This window comes from Echinops telfairi, unplaced genomic scaffold (assembly GCF_000313985.2).
Source record: "Echinops telfairi isolate 266 unplaced genomic scaffold, ASM31398v2 ScPeMD7_31;HRSCAF=116, whole genome shotgun sequence".
NCBI classification, from domain to species: Eukaryota; Metazoa; Chordata; class Mammalia; order Afrosoricida; family Tenrecidae; genus Echinops; species Echinops telfairi.
The window spans coordinates 55589827-55612797 of record NW_022103928.1 but is presented as its reverse complement, the minus strand read 5'-3'; the positions used below and the strand labels follow the sequence as shown (position 1 = coordinate 55612797).

The following is a 22971-nucleotide window of genomic DNA, read 5'->3' as shown; positions in this document are numbered from 1 at the left end:
GAAACAATACAGAAAATTAATATATATATACTCCGAATTTGGTAATCAGAGGATAATGTGGCATGCTTTAGCAAGAAGTACAATATAGAAATATTTTTGCTTTCTGATGAACATTAATTTCATTATCTCTTTCACAGAATTCCTGGAAAAGTGTAAGAGGTGAAGTTCATTCTTTCTATTAGAGACATAGAAATAGGGGCGTGGGCTCAGGAAGAAGAAACTGGTGGAAGGGTGAAGTGCAACAGTGGGAGGAGCACCAGCAGGAATGAGAATGTAAAGGAGGAGCATATTCTCCATCATCTTTACTTTCCCCCACGTGCTGGTGCTTCACAACCATTCACTGCAAAAGGATATTGTTTTATAAAAATGAGTATTTTGTGTATTTCAGTGAGCCCTGGTGGCATAACGGGTTACTCGTTGGACTGCTAACCACAAGGCCAGCAGTTTGAAACCACCAGCTGCTCCCTGGGAGAAAGCTTTCTGCTCTCATACAGACAGTCTCAGAAACCCACAGGGGCAGTTCTGTTCTGTCCTGTGGGGTTGCCGTGAGTCAGAATCAACTGGATGGCAAGGACTCTAATGTAGACAGTGAACGTTATACTTGCATTTTCTTAGGGGCTCTTCTTGAACGACATATATGGAAGGCCATCTATAGAGAGAAAGACTATACAGAAAATCGTAACATTGTCCATTGTGCTTGAAGCCTGTTTGCCCCTTGATTAATTCTCATGTGTGTTATTTTTGGTTTCATTTATTTTTAAAAAAATAACTTCATTAACGAATGGGAAATGATAGGTGTCTGCACATTGCTTACCTTGGGAAATTATTATAATGATGATGACATTTCATAAATATGTTATTTTGCAAAAAAGCAAGGTTATATCTATATTTTAATTTGAAAATGTTTTGAGACATTTTCTGGTGTTGCTTATTGAGGTTTAAATAATGTTGACAGTAACACTTAGAAATGCTCAAACCAAGATTATTACAAAAACATGTATGACCTTTTACACATTCACTAATGATTCTTGAAATAGAAGTTGTCTTTTACAGCCTGTCCAGAGAATCTGTTTCTTAGCTCCTGAGCTATTGAACAGTTTTTATCAGTAATAATCTATTTTTAATTGCTTGCCATCATTGCAGAGATAGTGTGACATTGTTCACAGACCTGTAGCTAATAAAAGAGGGTAGAAAAATGTTGAAATTGAGGAGATGTGCTATCCAGTTGATTCTGATTCTTAGCAGCGTTATGACAGGACAGAGACGCACTGTCCTGACTACGATCTTTATGGGATTCCGATGGCCAGACCTTTCCTCCCCAGGAGCCCTGGGGGGAGGGGACCTTAGCAGCTGAGTGCTTAAACATTGTGCCACCAGAACTCCTGAAGTTGGAGTAGAGAAAGCAAAATACACAAAGCCTAGACTGAAAGTCACGCCTTGTACAAAATAACTACCCTGTCATCTTACTGCAGTTGGATAGGAGGATTTCTCAGATCTACAGATAACACAGAGTTGGAAAGCTTAATGCACGGATGAGTGCCCAAAGTCAAAGCATTCTCAGATTACAATACTGGTCTAGAAACAACAAATTGAAATTCCATTGCAGTACCCTGTACTGATATTCAGAAACATCTCACTCATGTAGTGAGTAAGGAGCTGCTTGCCTATGAAAACACCCACTGCCATCAAGCCAGTTCACACTCATTGGATCCCTCCTGCCTGTCTGACAGAAAAGTTTAAAGGGTTTGGTTGGTCTCGTAAATTACCTGTTGCTGCTGCTTCTGCTTAAACTGATACAAATTAGGCCCAGACCTTGGAACACAGAACTCCCATCGTACTCTCGATCTTACCCACTCCGTATTTATATATGTTTGCCTTGTTTTTAAAATGGTTTAATATTAATCATGTGTGTTTAATATACTGAGAAATTGTCAATAGAAATATATGAGGCAGCTCCCAAGAGTCTGTGGGAAATGTAGTTGTCTTTTATTTACACTTTCCCATGAACTTTTGGAAGCTCCATCATATACTAAAAGTGAAATGAAGTTAAAGCGTAAGATAATTCTCGTCTGAAATAAATGTCATGAGATGTACGCTGGAAGCAGATCACAAATTAGGCTCTCGGCTTCAGGAATAGAAGACTACAATCAGGAACGAGACCCAGAGTTTCTATAAGTAAAATGAGACAATTACCAGAAAAATCCATAGACAAAAATTGCTCCTGAGAGCATCATAAAGAAGAAAAAAGAGCAAACTAGAATGTCATCCATAGTAATGACCTTAAAACAGCGCAGCAGGGAACTTGAAAGGGCTTTCTTTTAAAATAAAATTCTTCAATAGGAGCCAGAGTTGTGCTAAACTACAATTCAGGAAGAAAAAAATTAAATTTCTCCAGTGTGGCCACTTAACTATATAGTCTAAGTATACAGCTCTTTGCTAGTCTGATAATTTGGTTTATTCTGAAGGAGTAATTCAGAACCATGCTATTTAAATTGTTGTCAAGGACTAGTGCCTGCCAACGGTTGTTACAGGTTCTTGAAAAAATAAATTACGAGTGATCATTTAGAAGCTGTTATATTAAGACATTGCTGTAATGTTTTTATTATGATTTAGAAACTGTTGATCTACGGCATACTGAAAATTAAGCACACACACACAAAACGATCCCTTCACTACAGATAGTTTTCAAAGCACTATGCAGAGTATTTAATTAATGGATACACGGTTTCTCCTCCAGGAATTCCTTTGTAATTTTATTTCTTTTGAAGTTTTTAAAACGTATTAAAGATCAAGGTTCAAAATTACACTATAAATATCATTAGAATTCTGTCCGCATGTAGGCGTTAACCCGGGGTTTATTCTAACACACGTGATCATTTAAGTGTGTGGTCAGAGGCAACTGACTCCTCATCCTGCCCCTCCAACTCAAACCACCACCACACAAAATGGCCTTCGGTATCTCAGCCAGGAAATGTCTTATATCAAATGCAACAGAGCATCCACTTCAGCTGTTACATAAATGTCAGTATTCAGTACAACCTCCTAGCATAAATGAAATTAGTTACAAACACTTAAGGTAGGTAGATAAATGAGCTAGTGTACTTAAGCTATAAACTATACAATTAGAAACTAGGGGATTTTTTTCTTTTTTTAGCTAGCACAGTGACTTTGACTTCAAAATAATTGTTCTGTAGATTTATCTTCTGGCAATGATTAGATATCAGGATAATGACAACAATAACTAGTAGATTACACACTTAACTGTGTGGCAGCCACAAGCTTGTTGTTTGTACGCACTGTGTATTGAGTCCTCACAGTAATTCTCTGAGATGCAGGTGCTATTATTCTCTCCTTCGTGCTGATAGACAGTGGAATGCTCGGGCAGCCTGATTGACTTGCCCAGTATCACACAGCAACGCTGAGGCTTGGGCCAAGGTATCTTGACACGAAGGTGATTGCCTTGCCCACTCTGTTCCTCCGTCTCCCTGTTTGTAAATATAAAATCATCTATACCATTGATTCTCATCTTCCTGGTGTCTCTAGTAGGGGAACAAGTATCTAGCTCATCTGAAAATTGGAACACATCATTAAGGTTGTAGAGATAGTAACACATTCCTTGTTTTACCCCCATTGGAAATGTTCATCCATTATATTTTGAGTGTTGAATCCCATTCCAAGTACCCCAACTTGAAAGCTATTGATAAACTGGAGAATATACAATGGTGGGTTAAGAAGCAGGTAAGGATTCTGAAAAACATTCACTTTGAAGACTGTTTTGTACCAAAAAAAACTGGATGTGTTTAATTTACTCAAGGGAAGACTAACAATACACTTGACAGCTCTTCATATTCTTAAATCTGGAATATAGGAGAAAGACTGTACTTGCTTTGTGTGCATCAGAAAGGAAGGTAAGATGGGAATAACTGCTGTAGGAAGTTGACTTTGCATAGGTACTTATTAGTCTTGCAGTAAATTTTATTTTTAAGAGAATCACTAACATTTATTGAAGTCATACAAAGAAGTTTATCATATCTATATTTGCACATGAAAACACTGACACTCAGAAACATTAAGAACATAGCATGTGGCTTAATCAAGATTTGAACCCAAAACTCAATCCTCAGCAAAACCAGATGAGAGTGTCTTTTATAGAGTTGTCCAAGAAGTAATAACTTGCTTTCACTAAAAGAGTTTTAAACAGAGACTAGCTAATGGACCACTACTCGCTCAAAAGGTTGGCAGGTCGAATTCACCCAGAAGTACCTTCAAAGACAACTGCTGACGTGCGTCTGGAAGGTTATATGCCCTTGAAAGGCCTTACACTCTGCATGCATCATGGGGTCACTATGAGAACCACGGGACAGCAAGTAAGAACAAAGGTGATCTCAAAAATAAGAGAGAAGGATGAGGGCAATGAATGTACAAATGCACTTTACACATATGTACGGACTGTGATAAGAGTTGTATGAGCCCCCAATAAAATGATGAAATAAATAAACGTGTCATTGACAAAGAGGCTCGACTAGAGGACTTTTTGATCCTTTCCAAATTAATTTCAGATTCTTCAAATATTGAGAATACTAGATCATGTATGTGCGAAAATAAACAAAAAACTTGACAACACTGAAGTCACATTACTAGCAGATTATATCAGCTATTACATTGCTTTCATCTTGATTCGTATAAAAGAAAGGACTAAGTAGAAAATTCAGCATTACCACATTTCATAATTCTACAAGTCATCTAAAAATGGCTAACGAATACTTACCATATATACTCGAGTATAAGCCGACCTGAATATCACCCAACGCACCTAATTTTATGAAAAAACTCCATTAAAAAATGTGCTAAACAAGCAATGTAACCAAGAGAAATTACTGAAACCCAAATGAAGGCTGAGCATGATAGTGGGACAAGAGGAAAGAACTAGGAGGCAAAGGGCATTTATAGAGGTCTAAATGTGGGCGTGTACATATGTAAATATATTTATATATGAGTATGTGGAAATAGGTCTATGTGCATATATGTATAGGTTTAGTATTAAGGCAGCATAAGGACATTGGATCTCCACTCAAGTACTTACTCAATGCAACAACACTTTGTTCTATTAAATTGGCATTCCATGATGCACACCTTCCTGACATGATAGCTGAAGACAAACGTGTGCATGAGCAAATGTGGTGAAGAAAGCTGATGGTGCCCAGCTATCAAAAGATACAGCGTCTGGGGTTTTAAAGGCTTGAAGGTAAACAAGCGGCCATCTAGCTCAGAATCAACAAAGCCCACATGGAAGAAGCACACCAGCCTGTGTGATCATGAGGTGTTGAAGGGATCAGGTAGCAGGCATCAAAGAACAAAAAAATCATATTGTAAATGAGGAGGCGTGCAGAGTGGAGACCCAAAGCCCATCTGTAGGTAATGGGACACCCCCTTACAGAAGGGTCGGGGTCAGGAGACAAGCCAGTCAGGGTGCAGTGTAGCAACAATGAAACATTGAACTTTCCTCTAATTATTAAATGCTTCCTCCCTCCCCATTATCACGATCCCAATTCTACCTTACAAATGACTAGACCAGAGGGTGTACACTGGTACAGATAGGAACTGGAAACACAGGGAATCCAGGAGAGATGATCCCTTCAGAGGCACTGGTGAAAGTAGCCATAAGGGGAGGATGGAGGTTAAGGCGGGGTAGAAAGGGGGAACCGATTAAGGATCTACATATAACCTCCTTTCTTGGGGACGGACAACAGAAAAGTGGGTGAAGCGAGGTGTCGGACAGTGTAAGACATGACAAAATAATCATTTATAAATTATCAAGGGTTCGTGAGGGAGGGGAGAAGGGAGGGAAATGAGGCGCTGATAACAAGGGCTTAAGTGGAGGGCAAATAGTTTGAGGATGATGAGGGCAACGGATGTACAAATGTCCTTGACACAATGGATGTCTGGATGAATTGTGGTAAGAGTTGTATGAGCCCCCAATAAAATGATTTAAATGAAACAAAAATGTGCGGAAAAACGCAGCTTATACTCGAGTATCTATGGTAGTTACCTAGAGCTTCTATAACAACTTTAACAAACAAATTCATTATCACAGTTTAGGGGGATTACATTTCTGAATTCCGGGTACAGGATCTAGGGGAAGGCTTTCTTTCTGTGACAGCTCTGTGAGAAAGTACTTGTCTCTGGTTTGTTTCCTGGTTCCTTGGAGATTTTAATGTGGCCAGGTATCCATCTTCCTCATCTCTACTGCTTTAGCTTATTTGTTTTACTCTCTTAAATATATTTAAAGAGATTGACTTAAAACACGCCCTATGTCAGTTCTGTCTCAATATAACCAACACAACCCATTTTCAAATAGGACAGCAACCATAGATCAAGTCAATGATGACTCACAGCAACCCTCTTTAGGTTTCCAAGACCACAACTGTATACAGGCGTAAAAAGCCCAGTCTTTCTCCTGCAGAGCAGCTGGTGGTTTTGAACTGCTGACCATATGAATCGCAGCCCAATTTGTATGCAGTATAGAAATTAAAACACACATTGTGGTAGTTATATAATCTGGTGTCCATTTGAGGATTAAGACACAGGGGTCCTGAAAGTACGGCCCGCGGGCCACATGCGGCCCACCAAAAACATTTATCTGGCCCACCAGGTGTTTTTGCTCCATTTGTTTTTTTACTTCAAAATAAGATATGTTCAGTGTGCATAGGAATTTGTTCATAGTTTTTTTAAAACTATACTCCAGCCCTCCAATGGGTCTGAGGGACAGTGAACTGGCCCCCTGTTTAAAAAGTTTGAGGACCCCTAAAGAGTGTAGGGATGGAGTCTAGGCTGTCAATCAGGATATAGCCAAGAGGCCTCTGTGTGGGCATGGCTTTCCCCTAAGGATTCTGGGAATTCCTGGAATTCCTCCTTGGAAGCAGGAGACAGACTCTCTCTCTGGGCTCACTCTCTTGGAGACTCTCTACTAACAACGTTCACTCCTGGAGAGACTCTCTACAGACAAGACACATGGCACTATGCTGATAGACCCTGTGCCCTGAGAACTGGAGAAGCCATATGGAGACCCCTGCCAGCGCTGAGATGCTTATAATGCCACTGGATCCATAAGACTTTGCACCCACTGACCTGTGATCTTTCTGCATTCGGCTTCATTGCATGTGTTTTGGGAGTCAGAAGAGAACTTTATCGATTGGTATCAGACATATGGTCCAATATTGGATTTATGGACTTGATCTGGACTGGGCTGGAATGTTTTCTCAATATTCAGTTGCTCTTGTAGATAAAGCTCTTTCCTATACACATATGGGTCTCCCTGGATTTATTTCTCTAGTCTACCCGTACTCCATCATAGCATCCAAACTACCCAAACTCCATCATAGCATGTCAAAGTTTTATATCAAGTCCAAAAGGTTACCTTGTGACATTTTTAAACCAAATACGGGTTGAAATACTCATAAGGGATAAAAGAGCGAGAAGCAATCAGAGGAAGGATCTCCCTATTAGCAAGAAAGAAGATCCAGGATAGGCATGCATTCTTTGGACCTGTGATCCCTGCACTGAGAGCCTCCTTTATCCCATCCAAGGGAAGACGGATGCCAAGACACATGGAGATCTCTAGGCCCAAGATGCTGGAGATTTGTCTGAATTACTACTTCCCCAAAAAGCCAATAGAGAAAGCCTCCCCCCTAGAACTGCTGCCTTTATACAGACGTCTTGCCTCTTAAATTGAGACGATTGTTTCTGTTTCTAAAAGTCACTTGTTTGTGTATTTCTGTTATTCTAGCATTAGATACTTGTGGGGGAGTGAAATTTCTTAATATGGCTCTTTTACCCAAGTCTCCGTAACTCCTACCAAACAATTGGGTGTGACTGTGCAAATAGGGCGTGTGTAATGCTAAGCGGAGATTGATCAGTTTTCATTAGCACCCTTCTGAGCTATAAAGAAAAGCCATCTTTGAAGCAGCGGAGAGAAAGAAACCCTAAGGACTTTAGAAGAGCACACTGAAGATGTCTGCCTCAAGTGGAGGCCACTGAGACAAGATGCATCATGGGACTGTGGCACAGAGACTCAGGAGCAGCACCAAGAGTATCGGTTACTTTCTCCCCATCTGGTTCTAGACTATGGTACTGAGGGACAGAATGGTAGGCAGGCTGCCTTCCTGGGCAAAGAAGGCAAAAGCCAAGAGAGCATGTGCCTGAGAGACTGAAATCAGAGAGAGATTTGGCTACCATGTAGCTGAATGGCTGAGAACTGGAGCAAGAGACTTGGCTGCTGGCTGAGGAGACCAATGACTATATCCTTACTGTTTGCTGATCCTAACTTGTGGTGACCTATTGACTTCCCTAATAAACCTCCTTAATTGTGAGTATAGTGTGTGAGTTTTGTGTGGCCACGAATGTTCTGTTATCGGATTTGCAATAAATTATTGAACCTAGCATAAATAAAGAGTACTAGGGAAGGAAGACATGGTGTCATAATAGGTACACACATACCAGTATCACTGGTTTTGCTTCTCTGGAGAACTCAACCTAACACAATAATGAAGGATGGAGCATGGAGGCATGTCTGACTCTTGCCTCATGGCAATCAGGAAGCCAGAGCTGGTTAGATGACGTCCACCGCTATGCTATTTATCATAATACTTAATACAGAACTTCGTACTGAGAGTGGGGTGCTGCTCCAATAAGTACCTAAAATGTGGAAGTGGCTTTGCAATAGATAATAATGGCTAGAAAAGTTTTAAGTTGTCTAGTATTAAAAGCCTAAACTGCCTTGAAAAAGCGGTTGACAGAATTGTGAACATCAGAAGCAGTGAGGCTGAGGGCTCAGAAGGGAGCGATGAGTGCCATGAGACACTCTCTCGTCTCAGGACACGTCTGTGGTGTCGGCAAGAGAATGTTTCTAGAAGCATGGATGCTCCATGTGCTTCTGGTGAGACTTGAAAAGGAAATGATGTACGTAATTGAACTGGGGGGCGGGGGGGTGGGGGGGAACAGTACTTTTTATGCAGTGGCAAAGAACTTGTCTGAATTATGTCCAAATGTCTGGTGGAAGGCAGGACTTGTAAGTGATGAATCTGGCTATTTATGAAGAGATGGACTTAAACATGAACCATACAAACAAAAACAAACTTGAAGGTTGGGAAATTCTGTCATACAAACTAAGGGTACATGTCCTAGAATGTTTACCAAAGACATGGCTGCACACTCTTTTGATAAAGAGATTAAACTTGTGCCTAGTGGATCTACATGACTACCACAGCAGAAAACCCATCATCTCAGAGAAACAACAACTGGAAAGAGCTCTATCTACGGCTTGGAATTCTACAAGTAGGAAAGAGGCTAAAGCAGCTTCATTTGGTATCATCAGAAGAAAGAACAAACGAACTATCCCTGGAGCAGCTTGGGGATCAGCAGAAACATTAGAAGCCCTTGAAGCAAAGCTGCCTTGGTCTCAAAGGATACGCCCAGAGTTTCTGGGCTTTCGTGGGGTTGGGCTACATTCTGTTGGGTCTCAAAGGGGAGGGCCCCAGCCTCCAAGGTCTCTTCACCAACTCAGCTCCAGAGGGTGGGGATAAGGGAGCAGAGTTTCTGTCCCATTAGGCTTGGAAGATAAAGCTGAAGCCCAGATCTGAGGAGATTGCACCCAGAATCCAAAGCCTGGAGGGCAGGGATTTTGCCTAAATGTTGTCAGAAAACAGGATTATCATTTCATTCTCTCAGGTTTCTCCCTTTTATAATGGAAATACCTATCTTGTGTATTGTCTACCAATGTACTTTGGAAGTAGATAACTTGAATTTTCTATACCACTGATTCACAGATGAAGAGGAATTTTGTTCCAGGATGTAATACACCTAAAGTCTACCCCAAGATTTTGGACTTGGAGATAATTTAAGACTTTGGGGTTGATATGATGGAATGCAAGCCCCGATGGCGTAGTGTGGTACATGTTAGGCTGTTAAACACAAGATCAGCAATTCAGAACCACCAGCCATTCTTCAAGAAAAAAATGAGACTTTCTACTCCCATAAAAATGTACAGTCTCTAACTGGATATCCACCCCACCCCCTTGCCTCAAGGGTTTTAAGGAAAGGATGATTCAACCAAAGGTGTAGTATAACACCGACCAATCATACATCAATCCTCTATTTCCTGAATGCTTCCTCCCCACACCAATTACCATGACCCAGCTCTACCTTACAAATCTGGCTAGACTGAAGAACGGAGAACACACATTTGTACAGATAAGAGCTCTCGACACATGGAATTCAGGACAGATTAAACCCTCAGGAATAGTAGTGGGAGTAGCCATATCATGAGGAGAGGGGGATAGGGAGGGGGAAGGGGGAGAAAGGATATATAGCACCCCCACCCCAAAGCAGACGAATAACAGAAATGGGATGAAGGGAGACAATGGACAGTATAAGATACGAAATAATAACAATATGTAATTGATCAAAGATTCACCAGGGTGGGAGGATGGGGGAGGAAGGGGAAAAAAGGAGCTTATACCAAGGGCTCATGTAGAAAATGTTTTGGAAATGATGGCAACATGTACAAATATGCTTGATACAATTGATGTATGGAACGTTATAAGAGCTGTAAGAGCCCCCAATAAAATAATTTTTAAAAACTTTTTTACAGTCTCAGAAACCCACCAGGCAAGTTCTACTCTATCCTACAGGGTAGACTATGAGTCTAAGTTGCCTTGATGGCAGTGTGCTTGGGTTGCTGTTGTTTTTAACTGCGATGGGGTGGAGGTGCCAAATGATGACATGTCATGGATTGAATTGTGTCCTTAAAAAATTTGTCAACGTGGGTAAGCCATGATTCGTGATATTGTGTGGTTATCCTCTGCTGATGGTCCGATAGAATTAGCCTCCATTTTAGGCACTGTAAATCCTAACCTCTTATGTGTTAATGAGGAGTTTTAGTATTGGGTGTATTATCAGTCACAGCCATCCAGGATAAGAGGAGTCACACCCCACATTTAGTCAAATCAAGTTACATCCCTGATTGGATCACACTTTTTATCTTATGAGAGAGAAAAGCAAAGACGGAGAGACCTCACCACCACCAAGAAAGAAGAGCTGGGAGCTAGGTGCATTCTTCGACCTACAATCTTTTCACTGAACCAAGACCCAGGGAATGACTGCTACTGAGTTACATGGAGATCTGCAGAGAACGCCGGCCCTCAGAAGTTGACAGAAGACAAAGGCCTTTCCCTGGAGCCTTCCCTAGAGCTGGCATCTAGTATTCAGACCTCTGGTCTCCTAAACTGTAAGAGAACCCGTTTCTGTTTGTTACAGCCATCTACTTATGATATTTGTTATAGCATCACTGGAACTAAGGCAGCGAGTCTGTTCCTCAGTTGAAGGCGGCCCCATTCTCTTAGTATATCTCAGTGCGAGACCCCACCCTCTTGGGCAAGGCAGTCCCACTCCCTCAGCTGTGGCTACTGGCCCCATCCTCCAGCACATTTTCACAGCACTCCACATGCCAAAATCTAGCTAGTGAAGAGCTGATTCTTTGAAATGTAGGAGGCAGTGGCCTCACCCTTTGAAGCTAAGAAGACCCCGCTCTCCACATTAATTCCAGTAGTTATGCTGATCTCGTGAGTTGCTCCAGAAATAGTCCTTTTCTTTTCTCATAAGACAACAGATGCAGCTCTTTTTTGACTTTTTTTTCTTCTTACAGAATTTCAAGAGGAGACGAATTCCTTTCATTATTTCTTTGTCTCTGTTAGTCTAAGCTGATAGCTTTTATGCTATAGTAGTTGGTTAGATCCATCAGTCACAGATTTAATCACTTTTGCAAAAGATTGTGTAGCCACAGCCTTAATGAACATTCCAGGACAAATGCCATTAGTTTGTATAACAGAGTTTTCCAAATATTTTAGTTTTCATTTAGTACAGTTCACTTTTAAGTCCATCTACCTATAGTCATTTTACTGTAAACAGCAAGAAGACTCATGGTCTCCTTAAGAGCTTGCTTAAGAAATATTGTTAGCCAAGTGTTTAAATTTATCACTTGCAATTTCTACCTACCACCAAATGTTTGGACAGAATTCAGGCAGGTTCTTTGCCAATACTGTAAAAGCATTGCCTTTCATCCATTGTCCAATCTCATGTTCATCATTTTCTGTTACAACTTCATCAGAAGTACAGTTAAAGTCCACATTTCTTACAACATTCTGTTGTTGGTGCTTATGTATTCTCTTGAGAAGATAAAGAAATGTTGATCTCCTCACTTCTTTCTGAACCCCCACTATAATCTCCTTTAATGGTAATAATTGTGCCAACAATTTCTTCAGGCAATCTAGGCTTTTACTATTAAAAACCAAACCAAACTATTAAAAACCAAACTGTCACTGAGTCAATTCCACTTCATAGGAACCCTGTATGAGCTTTAGGTACCCTAAATAACTCCTCCATCCTCTCAGGGGACACCAAGGCCAGTTGGTGTAACATAATACAAAGCGGCGATATTCTAACAACGGGGTCTTCAAAGCTCATGATCAGCCACCGAAAGATACAGCTGTTGGTCTCTCCTTGTCCAAGGGAAGAAGTTTAAACAAGCATGGGAAAGAGGCATGGGAATAGTCCGCTGGACTAATGCACGAACTCAACATCAACCACCCTCATCCTGAGACGATTAGAGCTGGGTGGTTCCCAGCTACGACAACTGACCACTCTGAAAAGGATCACTGTAGAATGCCCTCGAATGAGCGTGAGAAAAATGTGGAGGAAAACGCAAATTCCTTAACAAAACAACAACAGGCTTACTTGTCAGATTGAGACTGGTGGAACCCCCGAGACTATTACCCTTAGTGATCCTGCAGGTCTGGAATTGAACTCACTCCCATGGCCCCTTCTTCAGCTAATTAATAAATAGGTCTTTAGGGGGGTGGACAGCATTGATCCAAGGACGAAGTTCAGAAGGATTAAGAAAGGAGTAATGGAAACTAGAAACCCAGGATGCAAGTGGATTAATGACATTACATTGTGAGAATTATAAGAAATGAGATGAAGCAAAATGTGTATGCATTGTTGAATAGAAAACTTAATCTTCTTTGTAAGCCTTCACTCATTTCATAATAGAAAGTGTATTTTTTTAAATTATTATTTTATTTTAATTATTATTTTAATTATTATTTAAAAAAATACTCTTACAAAAATACATACACATTTTAGGTATCAGAACAGCACCCCACTCTTGGTACCACGCTATGCCTTAGTTAGCTAGTACTGCTATAACAGAAGTACCACAAATGAGTGGTTATAACAAATTAATTTATTTTCTCGTTTAAGGAGACTAGAAATTCTAATAGCAAGCACAGGCTTTTGGAGACGGCTTTCTCTCTCTCCCTCTCTTTGCTCTGAAGAAATGTCCTTATCTCTTTCCTTTTTAGCTTCTTTCCTGGTTACCTGGAGAGCTCTGTGTGACTTGGGATCAGTCTTTCCCCATTTCTATAGCTTTTGCTTGTTATTTTTAATCTCTTAAATTTCAAAGAGATTGATTTTTAAAACACACCTGAAATAATGCTGTCTTATTAGTATAACAAAGACAAACCATTCCTAAATGGGATTGTAAGCACAAGCTTAGAGGTGACAAATTAAAACACATTTGGGGTGCACAAGTCAATACATAACCATGAGAATCTTTATGACCTACGCTATGATAGACCATGGAGATAAAGAGTAAAAGAACCCCAGAGGCTTCTACCCTTTTTAAGCTTTACATCTGTAACCTGTAAATTATAAATTAATGATCTCTGCTTATAAATTAAAATGAAAGTGGAAATTTGGCTTGTGTGAAACTCATCTAGTTAGCTTAGTACTCATTAAAATTGTTTTTCTAGTGACCAGGGAGAATAAATGCCTAGTACTGCTGAGGAGTTTGAAGAAGCTGATTGAAGGAAGTCTCCACAAGCTAGAAATTTCTTTAAAGTTGTTTTATTGACCTAACAATTTCCAAACCTGTTGCATTTTGTTTTTAATGTCATTTCTACCATCACTAAAATTCAAGCTTTGAGATAGTTTGCACTGTCTTATAGCTCCAGAGATAAGTAAATCTCACTTTATAGCTGAGGTTGATAACATTGCCTTATATGTAATTTTCTTCCCATTAGGAGAGATCGTTTAAAGCAACAGTTCTCAACCTGGGGGTCAAACGACCCTTTCACAGGGGTCGCCTGATTCATAACAGTAGCAAAATTATGAAGTTGCAACAAAAATAAATTTATGGTTGGGGGGGGGGTCACTACAACATGAGGAACTATATTAAAGGGTCATGGCATTAGGAAGGTTGAGAACCACTGCTTTAAAGCAAAGCTTATGGAGATAGGACATTTTATCAATTATATAATCTTATATTAGAGTTGACTTATTGTTGTCTCCCCTAATATTAACTTCCCCTATACTTGGCTTTTAGCATCAAATAAAGAAATTATGTAGTTTACTGGAAAAGGATAAGAAAAAAAATTTGCAAGATTAGGACGTAATTATTTTTGTTCTGTTATTTGAGAATTATTTGCAGTTACAAAGGTTGGCAGAAATGTAAGTATTAAAAGTACATATGTTGAGAAGATTCCTTTATTGATTATCTCTTGGTAGTCCAGACTAAGATTCTACTAGCATTTATGTAATTTATATGGGTTTTGAACTTAACTTTATCAAGCACATGTACCGTTTTTAAAATTGATTTTGCTTATTTAAATGCATGTGAATTCATTTTAAATGTATATCCAATAATTTCTTTCATGAATATAATTTTTTTTGCATGTTTGTTTGTTTAGGAGAGAAGCCATATGAATGCCCAAACTGCAAGAAACGTTTTTCCCATTCCGGTTCCTATAGCTCTCACATAAGCAGTAAGAAGTGTATCAGCTTGGTGCCTGTGAATGGGCGGCCAAGATCAGGACTCAAGACATCTCAGTGTTCCTCACCCTCTCTGTCAGCATCTCCAGGCAGTCCCACACGACCACAGCTACGGCAAAAGATAGAAAACAAACCCCTTCAAGAACAGCTCTCTGTAAGCCAAATTAAAACTGAACCTGTGGATTATGAATTCAAGCCCATAGTGGTTGCATCAGGAATCAACTGTTCAACCCCTTTACAAAATGGGGTTTTTAGTGGTGGTGGCCCATTACAGGCAACCAGTTCTCCTCAGGGTGTGGTGCAAGCTGTTGTTCTGCCAACAGTTGGTTTGGTGTCTCCCATAAGTATCAATCTAAGTGATATTCAGAATGTACTTAAAGTGGCAGTGGATGGTAATGTCATAAGGCAAGTTTTGGAGAATAATCAAGCCAATCTTGCATCCAAAGAACAAGAAACAATCAGTGCTTCATCCATACAACAAGGTGGCCATTCTGTTATTTCAGCTATCAGTCTTCCTTTGGTTGATCAAGATGGAACAACCAAAATCATCATCAACTATAGTCTCGAGCAACCTAGCCAACTTCAAGTTGTTCCCCAAAATTTGAAAAAGGAAAACCCAGTCCCCACAAACAGTTGCAAAAGTGAAAAGTTACCAGAAGATCTTACTGTTAAATCAGAAAAGGACAAAAGCTTTGACGGAGGAGCCAATGGTAGCACTTGCCTTCTGTGTGATGACCGCCCAGGAGACCCTAACGCACTTCCAGAGTTAAAGCACTATGACCTAAAGCAGGCAGCGCAGCCGCCTGAGCCCCCCGCCCCAGACGCCGAGAAGCCCGAGCCTTCTGTTTCATCAGGTACTGGAGATGGCAACTTGTCTCCCAGTCAGCCACCCTTAAAGAACCTCTTGTCTCTTCTAAAAGCGTATTATGCTTTGAATGCACAACCAAGTGCAGAAGAGCTCTCAAAAATTGCCGATTCAGTAAACCTGCCACTGGATGTAGTAAAAAAGTGGTTTGAAAAGATGCAAGCTGGACAGATTTCAATGCAGTCTTCTGAACCATCTTCCCCTGAGCCAGGCAAAGTTAATACCCCTGCAAAGAACAATGATCAGCCTCAATCTACAAATGCAAATGAACCCCAAGACAGCACAGTAAACCCACCGAGTCCCCCGAAGGTGACTCCATGTTCAGCTTTACCAGTGGGATCGGCCATCAATGGTTCCAGAGGCAGAACACCGTCCCCATCACCACTAAACCTCTCCTCGTCCAGAAATACACAGGGTTACTCATACACCGCTGAGGAGGGTGCACAGGAAGAGCCACAAGTAGAACCTCTTGATCTTTCACTACCAAAGCAGCAGGGAGAATTATTGGAAAGGTCATCTATCACCAGTGTTTACCAGAACAGTGTTTATTCTGTCCAGGAAGAACCCTTGAATTTGTCTTGTGCAAAAAAGGAGCCGCAGAAGGACAGTTGTGTTGCAGACTCGGAACCAGTTGTAAATGTTATCCCACCAAGTGCCAACCCCATAAATATTGCTATACCTACAGTCACTGCCCAGTTACCCACAATCGTGGCCATTGCTGACCAGAATAGTGTTCCGTGCTTGCGAGCACTAGCTGCCAATAAGCAAACTATTCTGATTCCCCAGGTGGCTTACACCTACTCAACCACCGTCAGCCCTGCAGTCCAGGAACCACCCTTGAAAGTGATTCAGCCAAATGGAAACCAGGTAAAAGCCCATCCCAAACCTGGTGGGTAAAGTACAGGTTTGGCTTCTTTTAATATTTTCTAATGAAAATCAGACACCATTGAGCCAAAGAAGTTGTTATAAATTATTTGTAAAAGGAAACATCAGTGTTTGCTGAATGGTTGTAGCATGCTGTTGTCAGTGTTTATTAACCCAAGGGGTAGTTTTATCAACTGAAGTGTATAGTGTTGTTCTGCTGTGAAAGCCATTTCCAAGCCTCAGCTGAAGGCCTGGCTGTACAAGACTGAGAACAAGAACAAATTGGAAACTTCGCTAATTAGATCTATGTTTATAGCTGAATTCCTGAAATTAGTAAGTGGTTTGTGCTCTGATTATGATCATTAATAAATGGAAATATGTTCTTATCCGCAAGCATTTCACACCAGGAGATTTAGCTATCACTTTTTATGTGCTTTATAAACACCTCTGTTTATAGGCAGCTTTAATTAAACAAGAAGTATACAAAGAACTCATCTAGGGAATTTTTGGATCATTTCATGAGCTATAAACATTAAGTAGTATCCAGAGGGAGTTAATATATATGAGAAGATATGGTTGTGAATTTATATATACATTTTTCCCTTTAACTTTCGTTAGAAAGCATGATTTTAAACTCAACCGGTTTGGGGTGAAGCTGTTTTGTGTGCCTGTTGTACGTTTTGGTTCCTGAATAAACCCAGACTTCTCCCATATGCCACTATCCTCAGTGCTTCTCCATTCCCCACCCCACCCCCAGTTTTAATTAAGTCAAATGAATATCATCTCCGAAAGTATCTCTATGAGTAAATACTACTAAAGAACGACAGTGCCCTGTCCGGCTGTGTTTGTTTCTTTCTCCTTAAATGCAGTTACTGTGATTTCCCGAGAAAATGGTTTGACATCACCAGCGCGAACGCCTAAATTCTGAGTAGCGAGAACGTTGTACACAGTATTAAAAGACCAACCACTAACATTTCATTTAATCATTTGGCTACATCAAATATTATTGAAAAGTACTGATGCAGTGAGGAGTTTGCGATTATTTAGCAAACTCATAGAGTTAACATTTTTTCCACATTTCTCATACAGAAACAAGTAAATTTTATTACTTTGCATTCTTTCGGGTATCCATTCTTTCTGATAGCATACATTATTGCTATAATTGTGACTATATTTCACTAACCTCACTTTTGTCTGATAACAATCCCTCCCTTGGGACGTCTTACTTGACGTTAAGTACACTGCCTTAAGAATGTTGTTGAGAGATTACATCAAAGTAACTCACCCATTCTTTTGTTTCTGTATCTCGTTTCTCTCTTAATTCTAAATTAATTCCCCTCATGCCCTTTCCCCTTTAGGATGAAAGGCAAGACACTAGCTCGGAAGGTGTGTCCAACGTGGAGGATCAGAATGACTCTGATTCTACACCGCCAAAAAAGAAAATGCGGAAGACAGAAAATGGAATGTATGCTTGTGATTTGTGTGATAAGATATTCCAAAAGAGTAGCTCCTTACTAAGACATAAGTATGAACACACAGGTAGGTTGATGCACACTTTTATAATATTCCTGTGATGTGTGATAACACTGAACAAAATTCTAGATTAAAAGCAAAAGTTGGTCTATCAGAATTGTAACTATTTGGGGGCAGTGGGAGCAGGAGGGAGGGGAGGGTGTGTCCGGGCCTCTGATCTGACCAGTTTCCCTTGTCTTCCCCCACTTCTACCTAGTATTTAAGTCTCATTTTTATTTCTTTGTTTGGTTAGGTTTGGTTTTGAATGTTGTTGTTCTGTCTGTTCTCATCATGACAAATTCCTTTCAACTAGCTCTCCTACCTGTCTATGTTCTGTAGGACTGAAATGTATGCCACAACTATAAAGATAGGAATACAAAGATGGATGCCTACTTGTGCTATGGTAACAAAAATGTAGACCTCAAACTGGGGAGCATTGCTGGCGTTCCTGAGAGATGGGCCCTGACTTAATAAAGGAACAAGCTGCTAATCTGAGCTCAGAGTGCTGCCCTCATGAGTTCTGCCTCTGAGGTTGGAGGTTGGGGGAAGCCCCGGTTAGCGGTGCTTGTAAGATGCCCCTGTGGTAGCCCAGCCCACTGGGGCAGGCTGCAGGCTTGCAGGGGGACACCAGCGGCTGGCAGAATTTCTGAACAATCTACCAATAGACTCCCTTAAGCCCATGAAAGCTAGTGCCAGCACACCACCACTTCTGTCCAATCCAGGCTTCTGTGCAGGGAGTTGGCCTCTTCATGAGCTCATTAACCACTCCCCTCCCCCGCCCGCCTCTTCTTACCCCTACCCACAGTCATTTTCATCACAGTCCCCATATTGATTGTTCATGTTCTTATCAGCCATTTTCATTCATCTCTTTGAGAAAGAACAGAAAACTTCTTTCCTCATGCCCCTCCCCGCCACCTCCCTTTAACTTGTACATCTGTACCTGCAAGGGCATTGAGCGGTTGTTGGCGCTAAAGCTTTGATTAGGTAGAGAAAGTCACACCTCTCAAAATAAGCCTCTGGTAACACATCCCTCTGGTTAGTTATACTGAGACTTGGAGCACAATTAGGAAATTCTCTTTCTCCTTTGGCTAAGAGCTGTCTAAGTCTTTGAAGATATCAAATTACCTGTATAAAAATGTCCTACCCCTTAAAATAAGAAAAAGCATGTCTGCATCTGTTAGTGTTAGCTGCCTGGTTACAGTGAACTTGGACCTCGACCATCCTAATTTAGGTCAAGTTGTTGTCTGTCCGTAAACGTCCAGGGCAGCAGCAATTCCCCACCCAATGCATTCCCGAGAGAGGCACTGCTGCCCTCAGAGCACACCTTCGGACACGTTGTCAGGAGAGACCAGGCCCTGGAGGAGGAGAACGAGCGTGGTGAAGCAGAGGGGCGGCAGAGAAGAGGAAGAAGATCTCGACAATGTGGATTGGCACAGTGACGGCAATCTGGGCTCAAGCATGAGGACAGGTGTCAGGATGGCATGGGGGGTGGGGCAGTGTTCTGCTGTGCACACAGCCGCTCAGAGTCAACACTGACTCAACAGCACCCAACAACAGCAGCAGCAACATGCTTAATCATTATCATAGGACCACTCTATGTCAACAGATGGAATTAAAAGATAATCAAACATTTTCACAAGCCTTTTGAAGTCCCTTTGCATGTATCAGATAGGGCAAATTAAAATGTTCTTTGTGGGGGGAGGGGATAAATGTCTTCTGTAAAGCCTCCTGGAATCAGGAGCTGCTGTGGGTGCCATCAAGTTGCTTCTGACTCAGAGTGACACTGTGCGTAAGAGAGGGGATACCACCCAGGCTCGCAGTAACAGAGAGCGGAAGTGATCATGCACACATGGTTGAGAGGCACTGCACTCATGGCCAACTCTCTCATCGCAGTGTCACTGTTTCTCATGTCTTCCTGCGGTCATGAAACACTTGTGTCATTTCAGTAACACGGAGCTCCTCCTGGGCTTCTCATCTGTATCTAAAAAGCCATAAATGAAAACTTCTCATGTAAATGACACTCCATGGCATGGCATCGTGTTCTGGAGACTATTGTATCTTACTATGGAGAGTTGGTAGCTGGAGAGGTTGGCAGTTCTAAAAAAAGTGAAACTCTAATCTGACCCTTCACACATCCTGAAACCCTTATTAATGATTTTTAAATCCTTTTATTTCATAGCTGTATTCTTACTTTGCAGGTAAAAGACCTCACGAGTGTGGAATCTGTAAAAAGGCATTTAAACATAAACATCATCTGATCGAACACATGCGACTGCATTCTGGAGAAAAGCCCTACCAATGTGACAAATGTGGGAAGCGCTTCTCACACTCTGGGTCTTATTCTCAGCACATGAATCATCGCTACTCCTACTGCAAGAGGGAAGCCGAGGACCGTGACGGTGCGGAGCAGGAGGAGGCAGGAGCCGAGGTCCTCCCGAACGAGCTCGCTGGGGCCCAGGCGTCTCCCTCGCAGGCCGACTCGGATGAGAGAGAGAGCTTGACACGGGGGGAGGAGGACGAAGACAGCGAAAAAGAGGAAGACGAAGAGGAGGATAAAGAGATGGACGAACTGCAGGGAGAAAAAGAAGGTGAAAAACCACCGGGGGAAGAGGAGGAGGAGGAGGAGGAAGAGGAGGAGGAAGAAATAGAGGAAGAGGAGGTAGAAGAAGCCGAGCACGAGAGGGACGAAGCAAAACCGGGAGATGGTCCAATCAAGGATGACAGCGCCATAAATCAAGCCAGCAGCTTAGAACAGAAAGTGAATGAGGATAGTGAGCAAGTGTCTGAAGAAAAAACAAATGAAGCCTAATCGCTTTTCTAGAAGGAAAATAAATTCTAATCGGTAATGAAGTTTGTTCTATATAATACATGCTTTTCATGGAAACACAGTAGCCTGTATACTGTGATTTCTGTTCACTACTGTGTAAAGTAAAAATTTAAAAATATATATACAAAATACAAAAAAAAAAAAAAAGGAAAGAAAAAAAAAAAAGAAATCCGGGTGTGCCTGAACCTCAGACCTAGTAATTTTTCATGCAGTTTTCAAAGTTAGGAGCAAGTTTGTAACACGAAGCAGATTAGAAAACTATAGTGACTCAGAAAGAAACGATGCAGCAGGAAACTAATAGATATGCATCTGGCATCATTTCATTTTATCAGTATTAATTATCACTCTTGTGTTGGTTTATTCTTGAACTGTACAATTGGGAGAAATTTTATAATTTTTTATTGGTAAACATGCTAAATCCGCTTCAGTATTTTATTATGTTTTTTAAAATGTGAGAACTCCTGCACTACAGAATTCCCTTCACAGAGAAGTATAATGCAGTTCCAGACCGTGCTAGCTACCTTTTATAAATTCCGTCTAGGAGGTAGTACTTTCTACTATTTAGTTGTCATAATGGAGAGCATATTATCGCTTGAAGTGCATTGTTAGCCTTAAGAAAGCAGCAGATCGAGGAACAGATGACGTTTCTTAACTCATGTGGTTTAAAACTTTGTTCAAAAAGATTGTCATTGAGTTCTGATTGCAGGGACTAACAGTGTTCATCCTGGCGAGGACTGAGACATTGTCGTCGGAATCAGTGTTTGTAATTGTGTTTGAGTATGTGGTAATAAATATGAAGGATATGATAAGCTTTCTATCTCCTTTGGCCTTAAGCAAGACCTGTGTGCTCTAAGTGCCATTTATCAGTATTTTGAAGGCTCTACCCCACCTATAGGAGCCCTGGTGGTGCAGTGGTTAAAGCACTTGGCCGCGAACCAAAAGGTTGGCAGTTCAAACCCACCAGCAGCTCCGTGGGAGAAAGATATGGCAGCAGTCTGCTTGGAAAGCCTGTGAGGCAGTTCTACGCTGTCCTATGGGCTCAAGTGTGAGTCAGCGTCGACTCCATGGCAGTGGGTTGGGGGCTGGGAACCCGCCTTTGTTCAATACGTGGCCTACAATAACTAGCATTTGTTGATTTGTCTGTGTATCGAAATTCCAAAATAAAAGTTAAAACCACTGACTCTGTCAGAGAAACCGAAACACTGGGACATTTCACCCTTTAACTCCTCAGTATTCATTTTGTGTCAATTGACTTTCAGAATTTCTCTACTGAAATGAAAGGGAAATTTTCTAATCTGCTTTATCCATGTATTTGCATTTCAGACATGGACATGTCATTGTTATTTGGCTCATAACTGTTTCCAAATGTTAGTTATTATGGACCCAGTTTATTAACAACATAGCTGATTTTTACCTATCAGTATTATTTTATTTCTTTTAGCTTAGAGATCTGTGCAACATTTTGTACTGTGTGTCTTCAAACCTGGCAGTATTAATACCCTTCTTACTGACATGTGTACTTTTAGTTTTAGAAAACTTTTATATTTATGTGTCTTATTTTTATATTTCTTTATTTATTACACAGTGTAGTGTATAATACTGTAGTTTGTATTAATACAATAATATATTTTAGTATGAAAATTTGGAAAGTTGATAAGATTTAAAGTAGAGATGCAATTGGTTCTCTTGCATTGAGATTTGATTTAACAGTGTTATGTTAACATTTATACTTGCCTTGGACTGTAGAACAGAATTTAAATGGGAATGTATTAGTTTTACAACTACAATCAAGTCATTTTACCTTTACCCAGTTTTTAATATAAAACTCTTAAATTTTGAAATTCACTGTGTGACTAATAGCATGATGCTCTGCAGTTTTATTAAGAGATTAGCCTAACCATAAAACTCTCATTTCCTTAGTAAGCCAAATTAGAATAACCATATGTAAACAGTGTTGGGAACAATGTTTAACATTTTTGTGCCAATTTGTTCCTGTATTCATGTATGTAAGTTACCAACC

At 40.7% G+C, this 22971-nt stretch overlaps 1 protein-coding gene across 2 annotated transcripts in view; it reads left to right on the top strand.

Annotated features, from left to right (window-relative positions):
- Window positions 1-21233, top strand: part of ZEB1 (zinc finger E-box binding homeobox 1) — a 61082-nt gene extending 39849 nt beyond the window's left edge. For both annotated transcript variants that reach the window (XM_045289864.1, XM_004702276.2), the window contains exons 6-8: window positions 14802-16615; window positions 17971-18151; window positions 20323-21233. In XM_045289864.1, the coding sequence (XP_045145799.1) occupies window positions 14802-16615; window positions 17971-18151; window positions 20323-20933 (2606 nt within the window). In that variant the 3' untranslated portion in view covers window positions 20934-21233. The remainder of the gene's footprint in view (window positions 1-14801; window positions 16616-17970; window positions 18152-20322) is intronic.
- Window positions 21234-22971: the final 1738 nt, after the last annotated feature.